The 25,726-nt window shown below is 33.3% G+C and overlaps 8 protein-coding genes across 9 annotated transcripts in view; 4 read left to right on the top strand and 4 right to left on the bottom strand.

Moving 5' to 3' along the window:
* Nucleotide 1: 1 nt before the first annotated feature.
* On the top strand, nt 2-3,320 carry LOC115241319 (the record flags this gene model as incomplete). The annotated part of the gene is made up of 7 exons (XM_029817016.1): nt 2-169; nt 292-827; nt 1,131-1,503; nt 1,597-1,925; nt 2,015-2,249; nt 2,337-2,695; nt 2,777-3,320. Coding segments are annotated over 7 exons (2,016 nt in total), but the record flags the coding sequence as incomplete, so codon positions are not given.
* A 157-nt stretch (nt 3,321-3,477) lies between these two features.
* Nucleotides 3,478-4,685, bottom strand: LOC115241294 (protein FAM177A1-like). Its single transcript, XM_029816989.1, has 3 exons — nt 4,429-4,685; nt 4,128-4,256; nt 3,478-4,042 (listed from the first exon to the last, which is right to left on the bottom strand). The coding sequence occupies exons 1-3, from the start codon at nt 4,444-4,446 to the stop codon at nt 3,770-3,772; spliced, it is 420 nt and encodes a 139-aa protein (XP_029672849.1). The 5' UTR covers nt 4,447-4,685; the 3' UTR covers nt 3,478-3,769.
* Nucleotides 4,686-4,909: 224 nt separating this feature from the next.
* On the bottom strand, nt 4,910-6,544 carry LOC115241293 (protein FAM177A1-like). Its single transcript, XM_029816988.1, has 3 exons — nt 6,135-6,544; nt 5,560-5,688; nt 4,910-5,474 (listed from the first exon to the last, which is right to left on the bottom strand). Exons 1-3 carry the CDS (start codon nt 6,423-6,425, stop codon nt 5,202-5,204), a joined length of 693 nt encoding a protein of 230 aa, XP_029672848.1. The 5' UTR covers nt 6,426-6,544; the 3' UTR covers nt 4,910-5,201.
* Nucleotides 6,545-7,223: 679 nt separating this feature from the next.
* LOC115241311 (fizzy-related protein homolog) lies at nt 7,224-10,296 on the top strand. Its single transcript, XM_029817009.1, has one exon. The coding sequence runs from the start codon at nt 7,553-7,555 to the stop codon at nt 9,041-9,043; it is 1,491 nt and encodes a 496-aa protein (XP_029672869.1). The 5' UTR covers nt 7,224-7,552; the 3' UTR covers nt 9,044-10,296.
* A 3,010-nt stretch (nt 10,297-13,306) lies between these two features.
* Nucleotides 13,307-16,463, bottom strand: LOC115241302 (nucleolar protein 58). Its single transcript, XM_029817000.1, has 4 exons — nt 16,254-16,463; nt 15,617-15,693; nt 13,854-15,523; nt 13,307-13,455 (listed from the first exon to the last, which is right to left on the bottom strand). The coding sequence occupies exons 1-4, from the start codon at nt 16,296-16,298 to the stop codon at nt 13,397-13,399; spliced, it is 1,851 nt and encodes a 616-aa protein (XP_029672860.1). The 5' UTR covers nt 16,299-16,463; the 3' UTR covers nt 13,307-13,396.
* Nucleotides 16,464-16,676: 213 nt separating this feature from the next.
* Nucleotides 16,677-17,880, top strand: LOC115241303 (NADH dehydrogenase [ubiquinone] 1 beta subcomplex subunit 3). Its single transcript, XM_029817001.1, has 2 exons — nt 16,677-16,784; nt 17,171-17,880. The coding sequence occupies exon 2, from the start codon at nt 17,171-17,173 to the stop codon at nt 17,468-17,470; it is 300 nt and encodes a 99-aa protein (XP_029672861.1). The 5' UTR covers nt 16,677-16,784; the 3' UTR covers nt 17,471-17,880.
* On the bottom strand, nt 17,590-21,861 carry LOC115241301 (meckelin). The gene is made up of 12 exons (XM_029816999.1): nt 21,630-21,861; nt 21,390-21,557; nt 20,998-21,299; nt 20,658-20,852; nt 20,338-20,589; nt 20,114-20,268; nt 19,882-20,047; nt 19,497-19,781; nt 18,902-19,360; nt 18,550-18,818; nt 18,293-18,473; nt 17,590-18,137 (listed from the first exon to the last, which is right to left on the bottom strand). Exons 1-12 carry the CDS (start codon nt 21,859-21,861, stop codon nt 17,901-17,903), a joined length of 2,901 nt encoding a protein of 966 aa, XP_029672859.1. The 3' UTR covers nt 17,590-17,900.
* Nucleotides 21,862-21,958: 97 nt separating this feature from the next.
* The window catches only part of LOC115241295, a 9,831-nt gene continuing 6,063 nt past the window's right edge, over nt 21,959-25,726 (top strand). Inside the window, exon 1 of one of the 2 annotated variants that reach the window (XM_029816990.1) lies at nt 21,959-22,087. The gene's annotated coding sequence lies outside the window, so the exon portion shown is untranslated. Of the gene's footprint in view, nt 22,088-23,480; nt 23,902-25,726 lie in introns of those variants that run through there. The other variant, XM_029816991.1, reaches the window with a different exon arrangement.

Genomic DNA, 25,726 nt, shown 5'->3' with positions numbered 1-25,726 from the left:
GTACGATGTGCCTTCACGTGACACCGGCACAGATCGTCCTAGCAAATCTAACGCCGATAAAGGAACCATATATAACTTGTTGTGGCCACAGCCAAAGGCTGTGATTGAATTGAAAAACTTTACAGCTCCATTTATTGCCGGAAAGGAGCTTTTTATATCGATAATACAAGTAAGAAAAGATATATTCATTTCTCTTTTTCGAAATTATAATCTGAATCTTTATCTTGTTGGAATTTTCTGCAATTTTATTTTATATTAAATTTCTTATTGCGCGTATAATTTATTTCCTAGGGAAGTGAATCTGTACATAAAATATTAGATGTGTGGGAGGTCAGTAGAACTCATTTACTCGAACTGGGTCACGATGTAAAAATTGGCGAAGTGCAACCTAGTTGCGGCAAACTGCTCAACGACAATACGATAGAATGCACTGTGAATAACAATCTATTTAATATTACGGACGGCTATCAATTGCATATTACGCAAAACTTCATTAAAGTGAGCGCCGGAAGTTTAGTGGGGCTGCATTACGCGGTCTGCACATTTGTGCAGATTCTACGTCTGAGTAAGAATCGGAATAGATCGGAGCTGTGCGAAATAGAGCCCGTCTTTATAAAAGACGAGCCGAGATTCACACATCGCGGTTTGCTGTTGGACATCTCACCCAGAGGACGTATACCGACCCTAGAATACCTTTTGCATATTATTGATCTACTGTCGTCGTTTAAAATCTCGCATTTGCATCTCTACTCCAGACTTATACCGAATTGTGACTGGCAGCTCTGCTACTCCAAGTCTGAGATGGTAACACTGGATAGATATTGCAGGTACAATTACATGTTCGTTAGAAAAACCGCGCGCGCGCGTAAGATTATCGTTCTCAAATAGATTCTAATATTTTATATAAACTTAATTATTGTGATTATTATTATTTTTTCTTTTAATTTTATCAATCTATGTTTAATAATTCTTCTCTATAACTATCTTCTATATATATTCAATTATTATCTATTGTGTCATTATTTTTCTAAATATTTATTTTTTAACCCTTAACAATTTTCCGCTCGGCGATTACATAAAAATTAATATTTTCGTTATATATAATAATTAAAATACATTAATTTTCTCAGGGATCGGCATTTAGATATAGTGCCCACATTGGATGTCGATTCTAACGTCGGCCAGCATCACTTGACCCAAATGTGGCCTATCTTTCAAGAATTACTTGCGGTATTTCCCAGTTTGAGTTACGTTCACGTCGGTCCACGATTAGCGAGTTTATTAGTGCAAGCTGACAATTTCGACTTGAACGCGTCTGTTAACGATACAATCGAAACGGATATGTCGGAAGTATTCAAGTCCTATTCGTGCCTTCAAGAACTCTGGCATATTCTCAATCTAAGCGCGAACACAACTCTACTATTATGCTCCAATGGCCTACATTCTAAACCCGAATTCCACAATATTCCCACTAATATTATACTCGTTGAATACGGATTTCAGGTAATATTACATTTTTTTTCGCGATTTTCAGTGATAGATTCGTAGAAATGTTTATAAAACTTATGCGACATTTATTAAATATTTGTGTTACAGGCTGATTATGATTTCTCCGAATGGACAGAAGCGTTCAGAGTAGCAGGTGGTAACGTTTTACCAAGCTCTGGTACGGCTAGTTACAATAGTTTAGCGGGATGCCCGGCGTCAACATATGCTAACACGAGGAACGCGATAAAGACCTCTCTAGAGCAGAATTCGATCGGTATCGTTGTCGCACATTGGTCGGGTAGTCATCATCTTACACCGCATCCTTTCGCATGGATCGGTTATTTAGTGGCGGCTGGTTTAGCTTGGAACCCAATGACGGAAATAGACTTGGGTCCTGATGATAATTATGACATGCCTGAATTATCTGCATCAATTAGGTAACAATCGTCGTAAAAGTTATAATTGTACATCATTATCAAATACATTATTGCTTACTATGCTTAATAAAATAATTGTGTCACTTTAGGGAAAAATGTATCACGAAATTATTAGACATACACGTGTTTCAAGACTCGGAGTTTAAAATCGGTAGCGCGATACTAGAGTTAGGACGTTTAGACACTTTGGTATTAACATTAAGCAAAAATCAGGCAGTTAAAGACCTGCAACAAATACCAGATAATCGCGGTTCCACATTATATAGATTATTAACTGATCCAGATAATGTGAACCTAGAATATCTCTCAACCGATCTATTCGCTGTAAGTAGCTCGTTTAAATATAAATCTTAATATTTTAAGAATGAATAACACGAGATAAAATAATTACAAGCAAATTACTGTTTGCAGAAAATGACGAAGCAAATTAAACGAATATCCCATTCCTTGTACGAGGCGAACTTGTCCTCCAAATTCGCATCAATGGAGATACAGGAATTGCAACTGACCTCCGATTTGATGCTAACGGCATGCAAGATCGGCAGAACTTTGATCGGAGTCGGCGTAAATCCGAATAGTAACATGGGGCTCGCAGTCATTAATCTAGGAGTATCTAACTTACCGCCTACTTTCAGAACTGACGTAGCAAACAAAATGTTGGCTCACATAGAGCAATACAAAGGCTCTTGGTTGCAAAGACATTTGCCACAGGGTCTTCAGAGCTCTTTGCTAGTTTTAACTAGTGCACTGCATAGATTTGTGCCAGAGACGTAAATTTTTTTCTTTTTTTAAGGACATAATATTTTTTATTTGCATCGAGCATTTTAAAGAACACAAATGTTTATTTTTAGAACAAGTTTCGTTTGAAACGTTAATCGACAAAAGACTGCAATGTAAAAATATATGGTAAATGATAACATGGTAAATGAAATACATATAGGATTCTAAGATAAACTCGAAAATTGGTTACATTGAGAGCAATATGTACTTGGATATTTACATATTATTATATTGATTATTGTACATTCACTATGTAATATCATTTCCTGATGTTTGATTGGCTATATTTACTATGCTTGAAGAAAATAATAACTTTTTGTTAAGAAAGCAATTTTATTTGTCAAAAAATTTCAAAAAAATTTTTATTTTAATAAATGTACATTTATTAATTTTAATAATTTGTGAGAGCCATGATTGATATAATTAAAACGGCAAATTATATATTTGATGGCTATATCATTTATTTCCATATGGACATATGTGCAAATGCGAAGTTTGAAATTATTTTGCAATGAGGTAATATATTTTTTATAATATCAACACATTTGATACAATTATCTTATAAGAAATATATATATATAATTCATGCAATAAATAATATTAATTCATAATGGTTAATTATTTTTTAATATACATACATATACATATATACAGTTATATATTAACATTGTTTAATCAAAATCAATTTGAATTTAAATCACTTTCTCTTATCTTTCATGTATTGCACATATTGTAATAATACTTGTTTAATTTTTTTGTCTCATCATAGATATTTTTTCGTATAACTGTTACTTTACATTAATTAAAAATTGCTTCAATATTGTATAAAAAGATGGCAGGTAAATTTATTCAAGCATGTTATTTCCATTTGCAAATTTGCTAGTAAATCTTGAATATATGGAGCAACAAATTCCATATTTTTTCCATCTCTTTTTTTCTTTCTTTAATAATAAAGATTGTACAACAATATTTTGATGCTTCTAAACAGGGAATTTATGATACATATTTTATTTTAAGTCCTTAACAAAATAATTTTTTTGATATAAAATCTATACACAACATCATTAATTATGTTCATTTGACAATATAATATCATTACTTCTAAGATTATTTCTCTTTTTATCGTTCCATCCACCCATCTCTAAGTCCTGCTTATTAAAAATTTCTCTTTCAAGTGCTTGTAATCTATAAAATTCATTGATCTCAAATTGATATTTGGGTGCTGTTATGCCAAAGAAGTTGGCCAGACATTCGCCGACATAATCGCAACCATTTAACATTTTTGAACTAATCCATGTGGTTTGATGCCATGCCCATGGTAACCAATTCATATTTTTCTACAAAAAATATGTGTATCATATATTATTGTATATTTTCATTGTAAAACCAATTTTACTTTGTATGAAATTTGTATATAATTACAGTATTTATCTGTGACATGGTTTTACTACTTTCTGGTATGTCAACTTCATCTTCCGACGAATATTCCTCCATTATACCATCCGAAAATTGTAGTACCCTTTTTGGTTTCTTGTTTAATTTATGTATGCACTGCATGTTAATATATTTATTACAATTTAAAGTCTATTACAGTTGTAGTTTATACAATTCTTTTATATGTATAAAAAAGATCAATTATGACTCAATTCTAAGAAACTGTAATGTATTTCAAATTAATATTTAAAGTGAAATTCTAAAATATTTTGCTTTATACAGAAAATACCAAAATATTCGACATCATTAAGACAACTGTACAAACATTCCACTGTTATCTTATTTCATTACTGTTCCTATGCAAACCAATATAGTATCTCATATATGCATGTATCTATACAATACAGATTATGATAAAAATCCATTTACATCTAAAGCCTTTGTGTTAATTCCCTAAACTTTTCTTATCTATGACATTACTCCTAAAAAGCTTAAAAGGAGAAATGGAAGGTTATAAGCGACATAAAACGGATTTCAATGATTCATATATTGAGGATATAATTATTAAAGTCTTTCACAATTAATATGTATGTATAAATCGTACACCTATTCTGGTATATATATATATATACATACATATACATATATACAGTTATATATTAACATTGTTTAATCAAAATCAATTTGAATTTAAATCACTTTCTCTTATCTTTCATGTATTGCACATATTGTAATAATACTTGTTTAATTTTTTTGTCTCATCATAGATATTTTTTCGTATAACTGTTACTTTACATTAATTAAAAATTGCTTCAATATTGTATAAAAAGATGGCAGGTAAATTTATTCAAGCATGTTATTTCCATTTGCAAATTTGCTAGTAAATCTTGAATATATGGAGCAACAAATTCCATATTTTTTCCATCTCTTTTTTTCTTTCTTTAATAATAAAGATTGTACAACAATATTTTGATGCTTCTAAACAGGGAATTTATGATACATATTTTATTTTAAGTCCTTAACAAAATAATTTTTTTGATATAAAATCTATACACAACATCATTAATTATGTTCATTTGACAATATAATATCATTACTTCTAAGATTATTTCTCTTTTTATCGTTCCATCCACCCATCTCTAAGTCCTGCTTATTAAAAATTTCTCTTTCAAGTGCTTGTAATCTATAAAATTCATTGATCTCAAATTGATATTTGGGTGCTGTTATGCCAAAGAAGTTGGCCAGACATTCGCCGACATAATCGCAACCATTTAACATTTTTGAACTAATCCATGTGGTTTGATGCCATGCCCATGGTAACCAATTCATATTTTTCTACAAAAAATATGTGTATCATATATTATTGTATATTTTCATTGTAAAACCAATTTTACTTTGTATGAAATTTGTATATAATTACAGTATTTATCTGTGACATGGTTTTACTACTTTCTGGTATGTCAACTTCATCTTCCGACGAATATTCCTCCATTATACCATCCGAAAATTGTAGTACCCTTTTTGGTTTCTTGTTTAATTTATGTATGCACTGCATGTTAATATATTTATTACAATTTAAAGTCTATTACAGTTGTAGTTTATACAATTCTTTTATATGTATAAAAAAGATCAATTATGACTCAATTCTAAGAAACTGTAATGTATTTCAAATTAATATTTAAAGTGAAATTCTAAAATATTTTGCTTTATACAGAAAATACCAAAATATTCGACATCATTAAGACAACTGTAAAAACATTCCACTGTTATCTTATTTCATTACTGTTCCTATGCAAACCAATATAGTATCTCATATATGCATGTATCTATACAATACAGATTATGATAAAAATCCATTTACATCTAAAGCCTTTGTGTTAATTCCCTAAACTTTTCTTATCTATGACATTACTCCTAAAAAGCTTAAAAGGAGAAATGGAAGGTTATAAGCGACATAAAACGGATTTCAATGATTCATCAATGAACCGCATATACCTGCGTTTCGGTATCTGAGTTTTCCTGCAAGATAACGTCGCTCAAATCGCAGGCGTCGTCCTTTTCTGGCGTCATCGTCGTATCTTGTGATCGTATCTTACAATAAACAAAACTTTCCGACCTGCGTCGCGCCTTGACAATTCTTGACAGTACATCGAATAAACTTTCTCTCTCCCTTTGTTTACTATCCAGATGATTCATACGCAACGAATGACGTCGAAAAATAGCGAACGCTCGCGATCGAAATCCCATTGGTAGTTTTTTCGTTACATCGATCGATGATACTCTCATAATGTATTTTGCAATGCACTTTGTTGCACATTCAAAAATGCCATTCTGCAATCGACTTTTGCAAATCTTTTCTTCTTTTTAATAATTCATCGATGGCTGCATCGTGCATGCGCAGCTGCATACAGTATGAATTGCTATGGACAAAGTTAAAAATTTATTTAAAAAAATAACGTTTACTTTATAATCATGGTTGTTAATGATAAAAATTTTTAAATTGCTATTTATTTATTTATTTAGTGGAAAAATTGTTGTTATTGTAATAAAAATTGTTATTATAATCATCTTTTTGTAGCTCTTGTCCTTTCGATTGTACATACATACATATCTTTTTGATTTGTTTCCAGTTTTGTTTCGTACATCTGACATAAAACAAAATAAGTATACATATATATATAAATTTAAATGTAAGAAAAAGAAAAGAAAAGTTGTGAAAAAAAATATAAGAAATTAATATAATGAAGCTGATGAATCAAAATTCCATTATAAAATAATATTTATCCGTACTATGACATTTTCCATATATAAAATTCGATATCCCCACGTCATCTTTATTTCATAGCTATACGTTCGTATCTCGCAGTGTCACAGAATATTTCGATTGGATGCGTTCGAAAATCTTACCCGTGGAATAGAGTAGCTTTTAATTGACCAATCAGGACAAAGACATCTTTAGTTCTTTTTGTTCCGATTGGTCAATTAAACGTTACTTTACCCAACGGGTAGGATTTCCGAACGCTTTCATGGATACAGAGCTTGATGGATACAGAGCGAACGAACTCTCGATTCTCGAGCCTCTCGAGAAGTTGAGTTCAACTCGACCACTCGACGTCGAATGGCGACATGACGGACGGTGGACGGTGGGTAACAGAAGCTTGAACTTCTGATCGCACATCGTACCGAGATTCTAAACGGAACTCCAGACTAGGATGAGCCGTAGCTCTTGCAGATTTTGAGAAGCGGTGACTTCCCCGGGAGTCGATCGTGGAATCGAATACAGCCTCTTCAAGTTTCTCGCGTAGATCACGGCAGAACGTGAACGGCGGCGCGACTGTGCGTTAATTATGTGAGTGCGGTGTCGAGACGCTTCTCCGAGCGATAAAGTGTGCGGGAACATCTTTTGTCGTGTCATGTTCTATCACGAGTACGAGAAACGGCTGGTGAAGCCGATGGTGGTCGGCGATGGCTCGTCGCCGACGACGGGTACGACGCTGTTACCCAGTTCTGCCGCCACATACTCGCCCATTTATTTTTCACCTACGAAGACGTCGGCCTGCAATAATAGCTATGACCGTTTCATACCCACTCGTTCAGGTAATAATTGGCAAACCACATTCTCCATGATCAGCGAGAACGGTCGAGGTAGTCTGGTGGCAAAGAAGACACGGGAAAACGGCGAGGGCAGTCGCGATGGAATCGCGTACTCCTGCCTGCTCAAGAACGAGTTACTAGGAGCGAGTATAGAAGACGTCAAAGGCCAATGCGAGGAGCGCAGAGTGCTATCGCCGTTGGTGACCAAGAATCTCTTCAAGTATACCACACCCACCAAGGATCGGACACTACTGGATCAGAGCTCGCCTTACTCTCTGTCGCCTCTCAGTGCTAAAAGTCAGAAACTACTGAGGTCACCTAGGAAAGCGACTAGGAAAATTTCGAGAATACCTTTCAAGGTACTGGATGCTCCAGAGTTACAGGACGACTTCTATCTGAATCTGGTCGATTGGTCCTCCCAAAATGTTCTCAGCGTTGGTCTGGGAAGCTGTGTATACCTATGGTCAGCGTGCACTAGTCAGGTGACGAGACTGTGCGATTTATCTAGCGATGGCAACAGTGTTACCTCCGTCGCCTGGAACGAGCGAGGCAATTTGGTAGCGGTAGGTACGCATATGGGCTACATACAAGTGTGGGATGTAGCGGTGAACAAGCAGGTGAGCAAGCTGCAGGGTCACAGCGCTCGAGTTGGAGCTCTGGCGTGGAACGGGGAGGTTCTTTCATCCGGCAGCAGGGACCGGTTGATACTGCAGAGGGACGTCAGGACTCCGTGCGTTGTTGGCGAACGACGACTCGGTGCTCATCGACAAGAGGTGTGCGGTCTTAAATGGTCACCGGACAATCAATACCTGGCATCTGGTGGCAATGACAACCGGCTCTACGTATGGAATCTACATTCCCTATCACCCATTCAGACGTACACCGAACACTTGGCGGCGGTTAAAGCGATCGCCTGGTCGCCCCATCATCATGGTCTGTTGGCCTCTGGCGGCGGCACCGCAGATCGTTGCATCCGCTTCTGGAACACGTTGACCGGCCAGCCGATGCAGTGCGTCGACACTGGCTCGCAGGTCTGCAACTTGGCATGGAGCAAGCACAGCTCCGAACTGGTTAGCACGCACGGCTATTCTCAGAATCAGATCCTCGTATGGAAGTACCCGAGTCTCACGCAAGTGGCTAAACTCACCGGTCACTCGTACCGGGTACTGTATCTGGCGATGTCGCCGGACGGTGAGGCGATCGTCACTGGTGCGGGTGACGAGACTTTACGTTTCTGGAACGTCTTTAGCAAGGCGCGTAGTCAGAAGGAGAACAAATCCGTGCTGAATCTATTCACGAGCATCCGGTAAATTGTAATCGGACGATAATCGGCATCGTAACGAAGCATCGCGAATCGACGTCGTCTTTTATTATGTATTTTGTACATAACATACATAACATATATACACGCACACATGAATAAATATGTAGTATTCTCTATAAAACAATTATATATATATATATATATACATATATATATCTAGGAACGTATATATATATAATGACGTTAATAGTAGACAGAGGATGAAGAGAGATTGGAGAGAGAGCTATATAAAAGTAAGAATTACGCGGTGTTCCCAACGTATAAGATAAGTCTGCGGGTTCTTCGTACAGCTTACAATATGCGTTGAGTACTTGTGTGCAATACCCGTCGTTATTCTCCGGTAGAGGATATATAAATTGTATGCCTTTACAAAGAAAAAGAGAAATTTATCCATTCCGGAGACTATCGCTACGAGACGCTTCATATTTTTTATGCACTTTATATACACTTATTTTTATACTATCGCTACACTATAGAATTGTGAATATATTTGTATACAGAGCATCCTGGAAAGCGCAATTTTAATTAGGACAAATCTGTTGTCGATTTTTTTGTTAACCGGATTAAAATATTTTGAAATTGTAAGAATATTATATAATTGAGCTCTTTCTTAGGATTTAATATAACAAAATCATTTTTTTATTTTTATTTTTGTTACTCTAATTCTGATTATTATATTATTTTGTTTAGAGAGAAAGAGAGACTCAAATTTTGATTTTGTTTTTTGCTTAACGAGGCAGTTAATCATAATCAAGGAACTTTTTCTTTAATGAAAATCGATTTCAGATTCGTCATCAAATCTAATCAAGTCGTTCTAGGACACTCTGTATAAGTTTGGGTGTATTCTATATGTCATAAATAAAATGCATCCAAACTTCCTACAATGAACTATGAATAGAAATGTGTGCTGTTTTCTCGTACTATTCGGACGCCTAATTAAAAATTGAAATAATGAATTATTTTATTTACTATAAAGAGAATGAGATAAGATATATAAGACCGTAGACGCGATATCATTTCTATTAGATGTAATATCGTGTACGAAAATAGATTATATATAGGAGAAACACTGTAAGTCATAAGTCGTTATCATCTATGTAAAAACGTACCTGAATGTGTATAAGGGGCATAATATTTCGCGAAATTTATAATATATATTAAAATAAGACAAAAAAAGAGGTAAAAAAAGAGAGATCAACGTGCGCTATATTAATATAATACGAATCAAAGTCCACTAGTCAAATCTCTTCTCTAAGCTCACTTATACTCTTTGATGAAATGCCGAGTGCGGGGTTCACTGATTAGGCACGTGCAGATTACAAATCTTTTATATTAAGTAAATGTTGACGGCACAGGCCGATAACTAAACTGTAATTTTATCATTTTTTTCCACTTTTCATATGAAATGTTAAACTCCGCACTCCGTTATTATGTATACTTTAATTGTGGAAAAGGATTTTTTGATATCTATAATCAACAAAAAGATTTTGCAAAATAAAGTTTTTATTGGTAAAACAGACCCTTTGAGATCCCCTTAAAGGAGCTTAAACTTTGTAAGATAAAATGATGAGGAAGCAATGTGCAAGTTTCTAATTTGCACAATTCAGCTTGTTTATTTATATAATTGTAAAATTCTATGTTGAGTATAATTTTGCAAATCTGTTCTTTTGAGACAGTGTTTCTCACTAAGATATTCATATTCTGATTCATCAGTTTTGAGTGCTTTGCAGGTATTGGATCGGATGTTTCACATGATATTGAAGATGCATTTTTGTATTTTGCTTCTTTCTTTTGTAATGCTTTTTTTTAATAATGTTGAATGTTTATTCTCTATAAAAAAAATATATATATATATATATATATATATATATATACATATATATATCTAGGAACGTATATATATATAATGACGTTAATAGTAGACAGAGGATGAAGAGAGATTGGAGAGAGAGCTATATAAAAGTAAGAATTACGCGGTGTTCCCAACGTATAAGATAAGTCTGCGGGTTCTTCGTACAGCTTACAATATGCGTTGAGTACTTGTGTGCAATACCCGTCGTTATTCTCCGGTAGAGGATATATAAATTGTATGCCTTTACAAAGAAAAAGAGAAATTTATCCATTCCGGAGACTATCGCTACGAGACGCTTCATATTTTTTATGCACTTTATATACACTTATTTTTATACTATCGCTACACTATAGAATTGTGAATATATTTGTATACAGAGCATCCTGGAAAGCGCAATTTTAATTAGGACAAATCTGTTGTCGATTTTTTTGTTAACCGGATTAAAATATTTTGAAATTGTAAGAATATTATATATAATTGAGCTCTTTCTTAGGATTTAATATAACAAAATCATTTTTTTATTTTTATTTTTGTTACTCTAATTCTGATTATTATATTATTTTGTTTAGAGAGAAAGAGAGACTCAAATTTTGATTTTGTTTTTTGCTTAACGAGGCAGTTAATCATAATCAAGGAACTTTTTCTTTAATGAAAATCGATTTCAGATTCGTCATCAAATCTAATCAAGTCGTTCTAGGACACTCTGTATAAGTTTGGGTGTATTCTATATGTCATAAATAAAATGCATCCAAACTTCCTACAATGAACTATGAATAGAAATGTGTGCTGTTTTCTCGTACTATTCGGACGCCTAATTAAAAATTGAAATAATGAATTATTTTATTTACTATAAAGAGAATGAGATAAGATATATAAGACCGTAGACGCGATATCATTTCTATTAGATGTAATATCGTGTACGAAAATAGATTATATATAGGAGAAACACTGTAAGTCATAAGTCGTTATCATCTATGTAAAAACGTACCTGAATGTGTATAAGGGGCATAATATTTCGCGAAATTTATAATATATATTAAAATAAGACAAAAAAAGAGGTAAAAAAAGAGAGATCAACGTGCGCTATATTAATATAATACGAATCAAAGTCCACTAGTCAAATCTTTTTCGGACTCGGTATAAATTTATTGATATAATATTTTCTTTAAATAATTATTTATAGATGAGATTCCCTTTTACATGCGCAACGTGACATCGTTCTCTAAGTAATAAGATTATCTTTTTTCCAAAATCAATACACATTTAAATATATCAAAGTAAATTAAATCCTTTCACTTATATTTTAAAATAGCAATATTTTATCTATTATCACAATCAATGCTTATTGTATTTCTTATTGTAATTACATATATCTGATAGAAATGATACTGTCTGCGGACTTAGCAAATGTGAAAATGATTTAAATGTTTGATAAAGGAAGCATCTTGTGTTTCAAAAAGATATACTTTCTTTTTGTGCAAAATGTGTGAACTCTAGTATATATTGATACAGATGGAAATTTATTAAATCTATGATGTATTATCGTAGATGCAGTCATGCATGCATCATGATCTAATAAATAAAAAAGAAATCAGATATTTATAGAAAATATATAGAAAAAATATATAAAGCAGAATATATATTATTGCTTTCGGCAAATTATATGCATTAATATCTATTATCGTACAATATCGGTTTCTGATTTTAATTCATTGCGTGCAATGTGTTCTCTATATAGAAAACATTTTATCATTTCTCATTCTGCAAATCACACAGAAATGCAATCGTGCTAATTATGATAAAAATATTTCTTTCTTATGAATAAGCTTATATTCTAATGCAAGATGTTTAGCTAGTTAGAAAGTTTTGTAAATCTATCATTAATTCTTCTTATTGACAAAGTTACAAGTGAAATCTATCGTATATATAATAATCATATTTGTGTACAATCTAATTATAGTTATCTTTTCAGAAAAATATAAAACTGCGAAACAAAGTATATATTAATATATATACAAAACATAATTATACTTTCAAAGCTATTGCGTAACTATTGTATAATTGCCTGCAAGTCAGATAAATAAATGTTAGAATAAAGTATTCAATAGACTTTCATAGATATATTTGAATATTAAAAATATGTAATAATTAAATATAAATAGAAATATAATTATATCAAATAAAGGAGCTAATTTAATTTTATGGTTATAATACTTTGCATATTTTATCATTCATTTACAAAAAATTGCTATCGATTTTGAATTTTTTCGGAAGAATATATATAAAAATTATATTTATATGTATTAATGTATTTATTAAAATTATATAATATTTTACATAAAACAATTTTTTAATATATATGGGGAAGAAGCAGAGAATATTGATGTAGATCAAGTCTGTTTGAACTCTATTTCATTTATTATTTTACAAAGCAATTGTCAAGAAATATTAAAAAATTCTTTTTTTAAATAAACGGGATGAACAACTTTATTCATCTTGTTCCAACTTCTTCTTTTTATCTTTCTTCCTTTTTTTCTTTTTTTGTCCTGTAAAGAGAAATTTATCTCATATTATATCATATGTTCTTATTCAGATTAATATTTGTATGCATGATTTATATAAATAAGAGCTACTTTATCATAAGTTGCGATAGTAAAGGAGTCTTGTGTTAGCATGTGTTTCATTATAAATGCAAAAATATATATTTAAAATCTATTTTAAAAAAGCTATAAAAATCTACTGAAAAATGCAGCTATTGTTATCTATTAACGGAAAATTTAAAAAATGTTAAATATTTTTGAAAACTTTACACAATTGTTTTTAGTAAAATCGTATTTAAATCATCTAGTAGCAAAATTAGGATATTTAATAGAAATATTATATTATCTACATATATCTAAAATTTGATTATTATTCACTCATTCTACCAAATTTTTACACTTACCTTCATTAGTTTCAGAAGCTTCAACTTTGATTGAAACGTTTGTTTCTATAGTTTCTTCAACTTTTACAGGTGCTGCCTCTATTGTTTCGACTGATTCCTGCATCTTTTTCTTCTTTTTCTTTGATACATTTGATGAATCCGTTTCAGTTTGTACTTCTTGCATACCAGAAGATTCACCTACATCTTCTGTTTTGATCTGTTTGTGATCTGTACTACGTTTCTTTTTTTTTTTCGCTGAGCTATGCAGCTCTTCTTCATTTTCCGGTTCTTCTGTGCTACGTTTTTTCTTTTTTTTCGATGGCGAATCCATCTCCGTTTTTACTTCTACCTCTTTTTGCACACTAGAAGCTTCTCCTGTTTCTTCTTTTATGGGCTCTAGGCTATGTTTCTTTTTCTTCTTTTTCTTGGGTTCTTCTTCATTCTCCTTTGTATCGATTTCCTCAATCAATGGCCTCTTTTTTGGTAGAGTCGAATCGACGGATGCTGAGTACTGCATGTATTCATTTTTGCTGTGATACTTCTCAAACTGTGCCTTCGCTTTGGCAGTGCCGCTGATTCGGCGTATATTACCGGCCTCGAGTTGCTTTAGTCGTGCCTCTAGATTTGCTTTGTGTTGTATGCCAAGATCATTCCAATATTCATTTGTTTCGTTAGGATCTACCGATAAGAAAGCATCAAATCTGGTTGCTAGAGAGGCTTTCGCAGCCAACATTCTAGATATTTTGCCCTTGTTCTTACTCGACGATTGTCCGACGAGTTGTGAATGATAAATCAAGCCGTATTTGGGAGTATTCTTTTTCGATTTGAGTGCACGGAATAACGCTTTCTCCGCGCCGAGAATCTGCAAAGTGGACGCCGGATGTTTGGCGAGACTCGTCAAAGAGCCGGCTTTTGATATTAGACGCGCGCCGACCAATTCGCCGACAAGAATGGATAGGTTCGGCGCCAATGCATTCATCCTGGCAGTCAGATAATCGCTCAAATTGGCTCGATACTGGTGGAGCTCAATTATCTCTTTGCACAAGTATTGCATATGCTCGGCGTCATATTCTGAAATCTCTGAGCCCATCGAGGTCTCCGCGGCTTTTTTCACCTCCTTTTCAATCTCCTCTGGTAGGATATCCGACAAATCACATGAGACGGTGTTCTCCCGTTGGCCGATTGTTCGCATTGTTTGCACATACAGCATGTTGTCAGTTACGATTCTGCCCAGCTCGGGAAAATGCCAACCGTACCATTCGCGCGCTCGCATTATGTAATTGTTAAGTTCCTTGTCCAGATCATCCAGTAGGCATACCGCCTGTATTACCATAGTATCGATCTTATCAGGCGAGAACTTTAGTTTGTATCTGGAAAGACTGTGTGCTAAGCCCAACGCCATGGCCGACATTTCCTTCTTGGTCACTCCAGTGATCAGACTGTCCATCTGATTCCTGATACATCTCATCAATTCCTGTATTGCTGTGTTACTGACGCAAGACAATTGCAGTTTGTCCCTAATAACACAGCCCAGTTTTGCATCGGAAACTGCCAACTGTTCATGCATTTCAGTGCAGCTGCTTTTTAGCGTTTTCTTAAGAGACTTGGATAATTTACTTTCCACAAGCGCCGTTGTGGCAGCTAGCGCTTCAGTAGTATCTTCAAACTTGTGAAAGTATTTTAATTTAACTCTGTAAAATGTAAAAAATGAAGGTTGTTGTTTAATAAATTGTGATACAACCAACAAAGTAATTATTTTGTCAAAAAAGTTGTAAAATAGTTACATTTTACTGGCATCTTCGGGAGTTTCAAAGTCCTTAAAAAGATTTTCTGATTGGGTAAGTTTATTTTCATCCAGCAGCTATAACAAGAAATAATGCATTGAAAACTTTATAATACATCAAATAATTTTGACACAAAGTATATATATCATCAAACTCAAAGGACATGCTAGTATGAGCCACACACATATATATAATATCAATGTATTATAATCTGAGTTAAATATTTACTTATTGCAAAGAATACATGAAACAAAGCATCTTTGACTTTGCTTTGTCTTCTTCAAATAAATCTATTTATGTTTATAACTTCAAATAAAAACAACTTAAAGCAAGATCGTAAAGATTCCATGTATTTTTCGCAGGAGATTCGCATTGTGCTATTTGGTCTGTTCTGTTTTTAATTAATAAACTGAAATTTTGAAAAATCTGTAACGCGTGAGTAACGGTAACGAGTTACTTTTATAAAATATCTACAACTATTAAAATCGATCAAATAAACCGGTTTTATAAAATAGCTTCCCAATCCTAGAGATTCATAATAAATATCCAGGATTGAAAAGTAAGAAGTGAAACATGTCTGCCACGTGCATTGTTTAGGTTAGAAGCGCGTTCACGCTTTTTAGCAAATATGATTTACCTTGAAAATCGCGTACCCCGCTGGAGTCTCGAATAGCACCAACATGATCGCTGCTTATTATTTTCGTTACTTGTAACTTGTTTTTTTCATACAATTAACGATCTTGTCGACTTTAATGAAATCAATTCTAACTCCTTTTTTGATAGATTTCCATTTTCCACTTGAGCGGGATGGAGACTGGAGACACGAAGAGTTTTCTAGGAAATGGAATGGAAAGATAGGCCTTTATGGAAATAAAATACATAGATGGAGCAGTGTTCCGATAGGGGCTCCCTTTTTCGCGCATGCGCAACACATGCGGTGTCGGTTGGTCTGTCTATGTATTTTATATAGTCTGTACAACAATCACTATTCATAAACGGTTGTCCAAACTAAAAGCATACGCCTATTGGCCATTCGCTTGACCAATCAACACGAAAGGAGGAAAAATATCCCTAAAAAGATATACTTGCCCCTCTAAGTTAACTTTATTAAACATGGTGTAAAAGTGTAATTAGTGTTAAAGGGATTTAAAGTCAGTTGCTTCAAAAGGTAATTATGTAATTTTAATTAAATAAATACTTATCATGTTTATGTACATGATAATAAATAATAATTTTCATAATGTATAATGTTACGATATATTTTTTATTTTTGATATATTTCTGCTATTTGCAAAGTCAACAGTGTTGAAAAATTAACCTCTATGTAATAAAAAAACAATTAAAAGTAAAATATAATCATTGAAAATCGTAATACATACTATGAAGTATTAAATCACCGTTAAAATTTTTTATTAGTATACAATGTGAAATCGATTCTGTTTAGCATGATCCATATTAATCAACAATTAAAGAAACAAATTAATAAATAGTCAATAATTCTCTATAATATTTATGGCATATATAACATGAGATGTGGACACATATTTTCTGCAGATGGGAGGTCACAAGGCTCAACCGTACAAAATACCGAGTCCTGATGTTTATAAGATAGAGGATGTGCCGGAACTGAAACGTGTTCAAGAAGAGTTAGCCAAGAGGGGTCTGAAAGATCCTTGGTTGAGAAATCAAGTGTGGCGCTACAATAGTACTCAATCACCACTTATGCGTGGTCTAGTATGTTTAACTAGAGGTTGGAAACTTGGTATACCAGCATTTCTGATAACCATAGCTGTTGAACAATATTTCGGGATTGATTACTCAGGTCATGGGCATCATGATGATGGTCATCATTAATATTCAGTTTCTATATTAATGCGTGATATGAGGAATAGTAGAAATATCATTGTAAAGGGATGTTAGAGTTATGCAAATAAATTGTGAAAGTAATATTTAATGTGTGCTAGTTGATATTTGTTTAAATAAACAATATTGTTTATATAATTTTTATGGTTACATTAGGAATCTTTTATCTAGTAATGATTTGTTGCACAGATTTCTCTTAACATTACATTTGATAGCTATCAGGAATAGTTGCGATACAAGAACTGTCGTTATACAGGCGAAACTGTAAGAATTATACATTGCCAAAAAGAAGGCAAATACAGTGATATCGAATGTCGCCAGTAGCCATTCGTTTCCATAAAGTATCACTTTGTTGAAGGAATAATTGTTATCTGCAATAAAATTGCGTTTAAAAATAATAATTATATTAATTTTTTTATTATCAGGGTTTGTGATAATTTGCATTACCAATATAGAAGACGGATTTATCTTTGGCATTCACAAAAAGAATGTCACATAGTTTCTCTAGTATATGTTGTTCCTTGATTATATAATCCTCATTTTTCGAATAATGATCTAGAAATTGCATTAGGAACAATCTCACTTTTGACCTCGTTTCCGATAATTGTTTCCAACTTTTAGAAGGTGAATTACTCCCTTTTAAAGTTCCTATGCTTCCCTGTGAAAAAATTTTAATATATATTAAATGTATAATAATTATTTATAAAATGCATAATATTCTTGCTTTAAAAAAATATAACGACATCAAAATTGTATCTTTAATTTTGTTATATCTTTTTTCAGTAATACATTGTGTAGTGATCTTGAACGTACATTATCCTTTTGTCTCATGAGTTGATCGTACAAAGATTTAAATGACTGGGTCAACGATACTATAAAAGTCTGATCAGTTGTACCCGGTACCAGACCTCTGTGTGCGCACAAGTTATCTTCCTCCTTTTTTAGATTGCTTATCAGAGTAGGAAGATCAGTATCCGCGAATCCATGTACTGATCTATCATAAAGTAACAAATATTGATTACATTTTTCATCGTGTTTTAGTTTACAAACGTCATTCTTTTTTAAATTACCTTCCATGGATGTAAAAACCGTAATAATTGTGCGCCAAGATGAACACGCTAATGTTTGCGACCGAACATAGATCTACAAACTTTTGCAGTCTGTTTCTGATATATCTTTCATAAAACGTAACGCGGATTAACCATTGTGCGAAATATGCGAATGCGTACACAAACGTGCAAATGGCATATTGTAAGATAAAATTATTGTCCGCTTCGGAAGATTTATTCACGGCGGTCGATTCCGGTACCGCCAGCATCGACGATTCCAAGTCGAATATCTAAAATAATACATGAACGTATCATTCCTCGAATCTTTTATACGACAAATGCGAAAATATTGTTCTACGTTTATATTTCAGACCTGTAAAATACACAGGGTATAAATCGATTGCAACGCCACATTTATTTTTCTTCTGGTTTGCAATTTGCACCATTCGTTGGCGACGAAATATGTTCTCCAAACGCTGATCGGAAAATTATGTACGTAACTGTGCTCGGTTGCCTCCCGCAAGGGAGATCTCGCGAGCGAAGAGAAATCCGGTGTGTATTTCTCAATCGAAGAAGACTTGGATATTTCATTCGGGCTTATGTTTTTATTCGTTTTATGCGATCTTCTCTTTCGCTTGGACGCGATTATATCCGACGTTATTCTCGAAGACTTGCCTTCGTTCCTCGGAAATCTGTTGGAGTACAATTTCCGTAAAGAGGTATGCGGAGAATCATACTTCGATTCGTTGTGTATCGTTCTCGGTTGCTCCCAATCGATGAAAAATATGCTCAAACCCCAATGCTGATAAACGAATCCCATCATTTCTATAATCTAAGTTTGAAAGAAAATCAGGGATTAATATTATAAAAATATTATATATTTTATTAAACTCTTTGTTTTTATGCAGAATAGTAGAATCTTATTTTCTTTATCAATTTCATGTACATAAAAGTATCGCGTTACTTACTTTAAAACTGAACGCTATAGTAATGTATGTTTGGATCCTTTTCTCGCTGTCTTCATCGGGGAGTAGGATATACGGTACAGTTTGGCCTTTGTAAAAGATGAATAGATATACACACACGCTGATACATACAAAAGTAATCATATTTCCAATCGCGCCCATAGCGTAGATCAAGAACCATAATAAAACTGCTATACTGAGATTACCGTTGTAATCCCACTTATAGTAATTCCACGCTCTGATGCTGGAAAATATCAAAGTTATTCCCGTCAGCACTCCAATAGTTAACTAAAAAAAAAAAAAAAATATGTTTTTAATATAAAAAGAGGGAACAAAATATAGAACAATGCATGTAATTTTTTTTTTCAACGGCTGTGATTTTTTTTACCTCAACGTTATAGTCTATATCGTTATCCTTTAATATAAATGTAACTTTGTAATCTATTATAACATCGGAATTGTTGAGGAAATCTTGATATGTTAATTCATCATATTCCACGATCAAAAAAGGCGCAAATATTTTGCCATGGTCTTTTCCATTTTGAACGTTCACTCTGAAAAAAGAATTTTCGTTATTTTCCGATTGTTTGTAGAAAATGCTTTCTGTGAAAATCACTTACAAAATAGTTAGAGATTTCATGTATCGAAGTACAGAGAGTTCTGACGCTTTCATGAATCTACTGTTCATAAATATTGGTAATGCTTTGAAACCGCTTATATTGTCGACTAAAAAAAATTTTCGCACCAGCTGCTGGCGTAAAACTTCCTTAATATTCTGCAAAGAAACATAAAATCTTTGGTTATTATATTTCGTATTATTAAAATATAATGCACATAATTTTACCTGATCCGCCGATTTAACGATCACGGGCAATGCATGTATAAAAGATTTATTGTCCTCTCTAAATATCAAATAAGGAGACAGAAATTCCATTTGTGCGTTCAATAATTCAGCAGCGGTGGTCTTGCATTTCTTCTTGAAATTTACGCCAAATCTCACGTTCCTCAAAAGTTGACACGGCAAAGTCGGCCTGCCCATAGATAAGAATTCGCCGTTCAACGCAAATCTTGCAATTGCGAAATCCAGGATGCTGCTCTACAAATGTAGAATAAAATTCAAGATATATATACATCGTAGAATACGTGCATATTTCTATACCCTACATTATCTCCTTTTTTGAGGCTGTATCTCTCGGATATTTTCGTGTTGTTCATTATCGCTATAGTGTTCTGTTTACTATAAAACAACCATACAGGCGCCATAGGTGTATGCATAAAAAACATGCAAGCTATACCATCACTATAAAGAGTCAAGGCGCATATATTTGACAAATGTTCACATGCCATTCTATCCTTCTTCTAAAAAAAAATTATTAAGATTAACTGTGTTATAAAATTATATACATTATTATTAAATATAATATTTTAATTATGTGCAATATAATCATAATTATTTTAATATTTCTATAAAAGAGTTTGAGTCTTTTATATATATATCGTGTACCTTGCAGAGGTGCACTGCTATTTGTAATTCGCTTCTCAAATAGTAGCTGTCTACGTTTTCGCTTCGAAATTTCATCAAGTATGTGCTTCTGATATCTGGCCAGTCAGCGACGTCATCCTTATGTAGACAATAATTTCGCAATCTTACGTGCGTTGCGCTTGGACATACGCAATTAATGTGACCGTTATATTCGCGACTGTCGCACGGTAAACATTTGGAACAGTCGGGAGATGGATACGTACCTTGGACGCATGTTACACAAAGTACAGTATCCAACAGCACACCGTTAATATTTCTATCCACTGTAAATAATAGGAGAAAAAGTATAAAATTTATTTCATAGAGAAATAAAAAATAAAATAACAATGGAAAAATGCTAAAGTTAAGATTACATTTTATTTGGTTCGAAGAACAGTTGCACGTTGCATTTGCACGCAGGATGCAGTTTCCTCCATCGGTGGTCACGGTCATGTTAGGACCGCAGGTGGTGCAAAGAGGGTTGCCGTTCTCTCTCTCGAAACCGATTGTTCTACTGAACTTATCGCACGTACATCGCAAGCCTAGCAGAGAGAAACGCGCGTGGAAATTAAATAATAAATATATAATAATCGCGAGAAAATTTATGAACTTACGATTCGCGGCTGGTTCGAGATTCTTGCTGGCGTCGCATCGCGAGCAGGATAAGGAAACGGTATCAAAATACTCGTCGTATTTACACGAACTCGGTTCCCAGTATTCGAGTACCTCATTATTCACATTGAAAGCGTTCGCGAATGTCGAGAAAATGATCGCAATCAACACCAGATGACGATTACGGCTACTATGTTGGGTGTAATTCATATTTGTTTGCCATGTGGTCACCATGCCGACGTAAGTATCGGTCACCCGTTATGCGTCGGTTCCCTACCGGGGAACTCTTCAGCTACACGGCCGCAAATCCGAATTACTACCAGGAGGATAGAGGTAAGTAGGGAGAGCCGCGGAGAGAGTGGGAAATAATTCGAACATCTCAACGGCGATGTGGGAGTCGCGCCACTACTTTCGAGGAAACAGCATCCTGAGGGATAACACCTCGTGACGATCGTTTTAGGTAAGGGCGTCCCAATTCTCGCGCCGCGATTTTTCGATTCGAGAAAAAGAAATCGACCGCGTTATCAATTAATCACGCGTACGAATGTATCACGTGTACAGATCCCCGATAGTGCGCGAACGCGGATCTCGATTGCGAAGATTTATCGCAAATATCTGCACGTATTATAGTGTATTGCATCGATAAAACACATATTAGGACGATATTTTGACGTGGATTTTTTCTCTTTTTTACGTATTTTTATTTCGTATTATTAAAAATTAGTGTAGATTCTTGAAATTAAAATATATTTTTTTAAAATAATTTTTCTGTGAGACAATTTTAAAGGTGGTTTAATCTATTGAATATATATTCTATTTTGCACATATAACGGAGTTCTCTCTTACACAATCATGATGCAATGGAATGATCTATCACTCGCATAGTGAACGAAATTAACAGCATTCATCGTATGCCATCGTTTGCGTTCCTAATCAGCTGGCATCGTTAATAGAGTGCTAAAAGACCATCTATCGTAATTAAGATTACTAGATTATAATCACGCGATTAAGATGCTCCGCAGTTATATATATTTAATCTCATGCATGTATATAAGAAACGTCCTCTTTTCTTTAACAATCAATCAAATAATATATATATAATTCTCGCGTGAATGTAATCAATTTAACCAAACAACTTTTACTTACTACAATATTTTGCAAATTTCATTAACATTTTCTATTTTTTAAAAATATTAAAATACATTTTTTTCATATAATTTTAAAACGTTCGTGTGTTTTTTAGTGTATAAATGATATATTAATAATGCATAGTGTAATTAATTTAATAATTAATCCAAATGATATTAATGAATTCAAAACACAATATTATTATGTGCTTATTATCGAAACTATAGTGCCGATTATATACGCAGGGATTATTTGGTAATCGATATCACCGTTTTTAAGTGCCGTCTGTACCAGCTAAATTTGGCGGGCTTACGCAACGAGAGAGAACTAACGCGGTCTGACACCATGAGTGCCGTTTCTACTGACTAAAAATTCGATTTCGTACAATCATTTGCAAAACGCACAAAAAAGTTTATACAAATTCCAGGAAATTAATAATACACACATACATATTGTAAAGTAATAATTAATGCGATAATAAGCATATCTTTTATATGCACAGTATTATATTAATAATTATTTATTAATCAATTGCCATTGTTCGTTATTTAGTAGTTCGCAGATTATTAATTAGATATTTACATACACACTCATTTTCATAAAATGTATAATAGCATTATTAAATTAATATCATAAAATATCAATAGCATTGTTAAATAAGAATTAAATATTACCTTAAAGTTGTGCCTTTAATATTACGAAAACATTACATGTTTACAGTATTCTTTATCGCAGCTAGAAATTAATATTAGATTTATAATATATTTTTTATTAAAAATTATTTTCGGGGCTATTAAATTCTTATTGCAGTTGCAGTCTTCCGTTTCTCTATGAGATATACGTGTATACGGACATCCGATACCTTGTGCGAATTGATACAAGAAGGCGGCGCAATTGGCGACGATATATTTAAGTCTACTGGTCTAAGCGAAAATTCGGGAATTAAATAATTTACAGGATCTAGCGGTTGCTGAGTCAGAATCTAAAACAGTTGGCATTATATCCGCCGCGATAACTCATAACCGCATTTGTGTGTCCGGCCTGTCGTTGATCTGTTTCACTGCCGTCGACGCTTTCTACACGGTATCGCATAAAGCGAGTTTTAGTGAATCCCGGGATAATTCATCGCTCGCTCCCACTAATAGCGTGAGCCAAATATTTCACGTATTGTTGTAATAGCGTCAGTAATAGCGTCATAATTTTGTTACTACTATTTGCGCAATCGTAATTCTTATTGTTAGTCGAAAATGCCGAGAATTTTTAACAAACTGCAACAAACTCAGTTGTTCAGTGTGCGATTTTACAAATTAAAAAATATTAATTATATATATTATATTACTTAAATATATAATAAACACAGTATTTCGATATTAATTCAATATAAAAATTTATTCGGTTTTTGCACATTTTTTTATATTGAGTTATATACCTAAATAGTGTAACTAAATTTGACTAAACTTGATTAGTTTTAATCAAATCTAAGAAAATAAATTCTTAATTTGTACTCATGGTCTAATCGATTTATTTCTATTTTCATATCTACATATTGTCGTTTACAATACTAATCGCGCATCTTATGCCATATTTTTTATAATATCAATTTCTTTAATTTTATTATCGTTATACATACTTATTATTTTTAAACTTAATTTTAAATGAATAATTTTTTAAATCGATAATTTTTTCTCTCAAATATATAGATGTTACTTTTATATATTACGTGACTTTTCTGAATGATTGTACAACTTGGAACGTTTAAACACGACGGTTACACATCGCGTATAGTAAGATACCGAGGATGCATGAACGAATGATTGAGTAATGAGCCGATACGTTCGAAATCATAGCTGCTTTCCTATCGGACGAACGCCAGACACGTACAAGCCAATTAAGTCGAGTTAACAATCTAATTGAAAGAAGCCTAGCTATAGCTTGTCGTCTTTTGGCACGTGCAATTCGACAGAAAAACCTATTCCACCGAGGAAGAATATATCAGCGCAGATATCATTTTCACTGTTTATTCCAAGCTGCGAATTTATTTTTGACGTATCGCGCGAGACGTAATGCTTATTTCGAACGACCGTTATTATTGGATATATTTGTGTCGATGATCCGTGATATTCACGAGCCAGCAATAATGCGCTCCTTGTGTATTGTACATGTAATAGATGAATAAATCTGCCGGTGTCTAAGAACCATTATTTGTCAAAAGAGTTCCATCATCGTCGCGTTTTTGTCGTGTCGCATTATGAAGATGCTAAATTAAAGCGTTGAAAATTTTCACGAATTAATTCTAATAAAATTTGTCAGCATCAAAATAAAAATCATATAAATTTTATACTTATTGTTAGATAATTTTTTCATTTATTAAGCTTTGATCTTTTTTCTGAAATCCACAAACTAATCTTAATTAATTGTAATTAAGAACTTGTCATTAAATATCTTTGTTCAGCATAATTGACTTTTTAGGATTGTAAGAATTTTAAGCTCTTTGCTCAAGCGAATACTCGAACACAAAAAACACTGTGCACTATTAATTTATTTACCGTTATATCTAAGAAATTCTCTGCTTAATATAGCTCCTCGATAATTTAGTCAACAAAAATAAATCGACCGACTCATAGCGCTCTCATTAGCCTACATTCGCGATAATATATCTCTTGCTCCAATAAGGCTGCAACCGATTTAAAAATAATTTCGAAACAACAGATCTCTAAGTAAAGGCGGTCGAGGAACATAAATTTTCAATATAAGTTGAAAATTTATAACACGACGACATTATTGTGTGTGTTTGTTTCAATTAAAAATCAATTTAATCAAGAACAAGTGTAAGTAGCTCGTGGATTTTGCCGCTCTGAGCTGTAATCTCAGAATTAGAGGCTGAAAACGCAATAATTAAAATCACACTTTGAGTCATCATGTCTGATTTTTTTTTTACCGCGGATACAGACACAAAAGTCGGCCCTGAAGA

Source organism: Formica exsecta, unplaced genomic scaffold (genome assembly GCF_003651465.1).
Source record: "Formica exsecta isolate Colony F162 unplaced genomic scaffold, ASM365146v1 scaffold475, whole genome shotgun sequence".
Classification (NCBI taxonomy): domain Eukaryota; kingdom Metazoa; phylum Arthropoda; class Insecta; order Hymenoptera; family Formicidae; genus Formica; species Formica exsecta.
The sequence above is the reverse complement of the archived record's forward strand: the minus strand, read 5'-3'. Positions and strand labels throughout refer to the sequence as shown.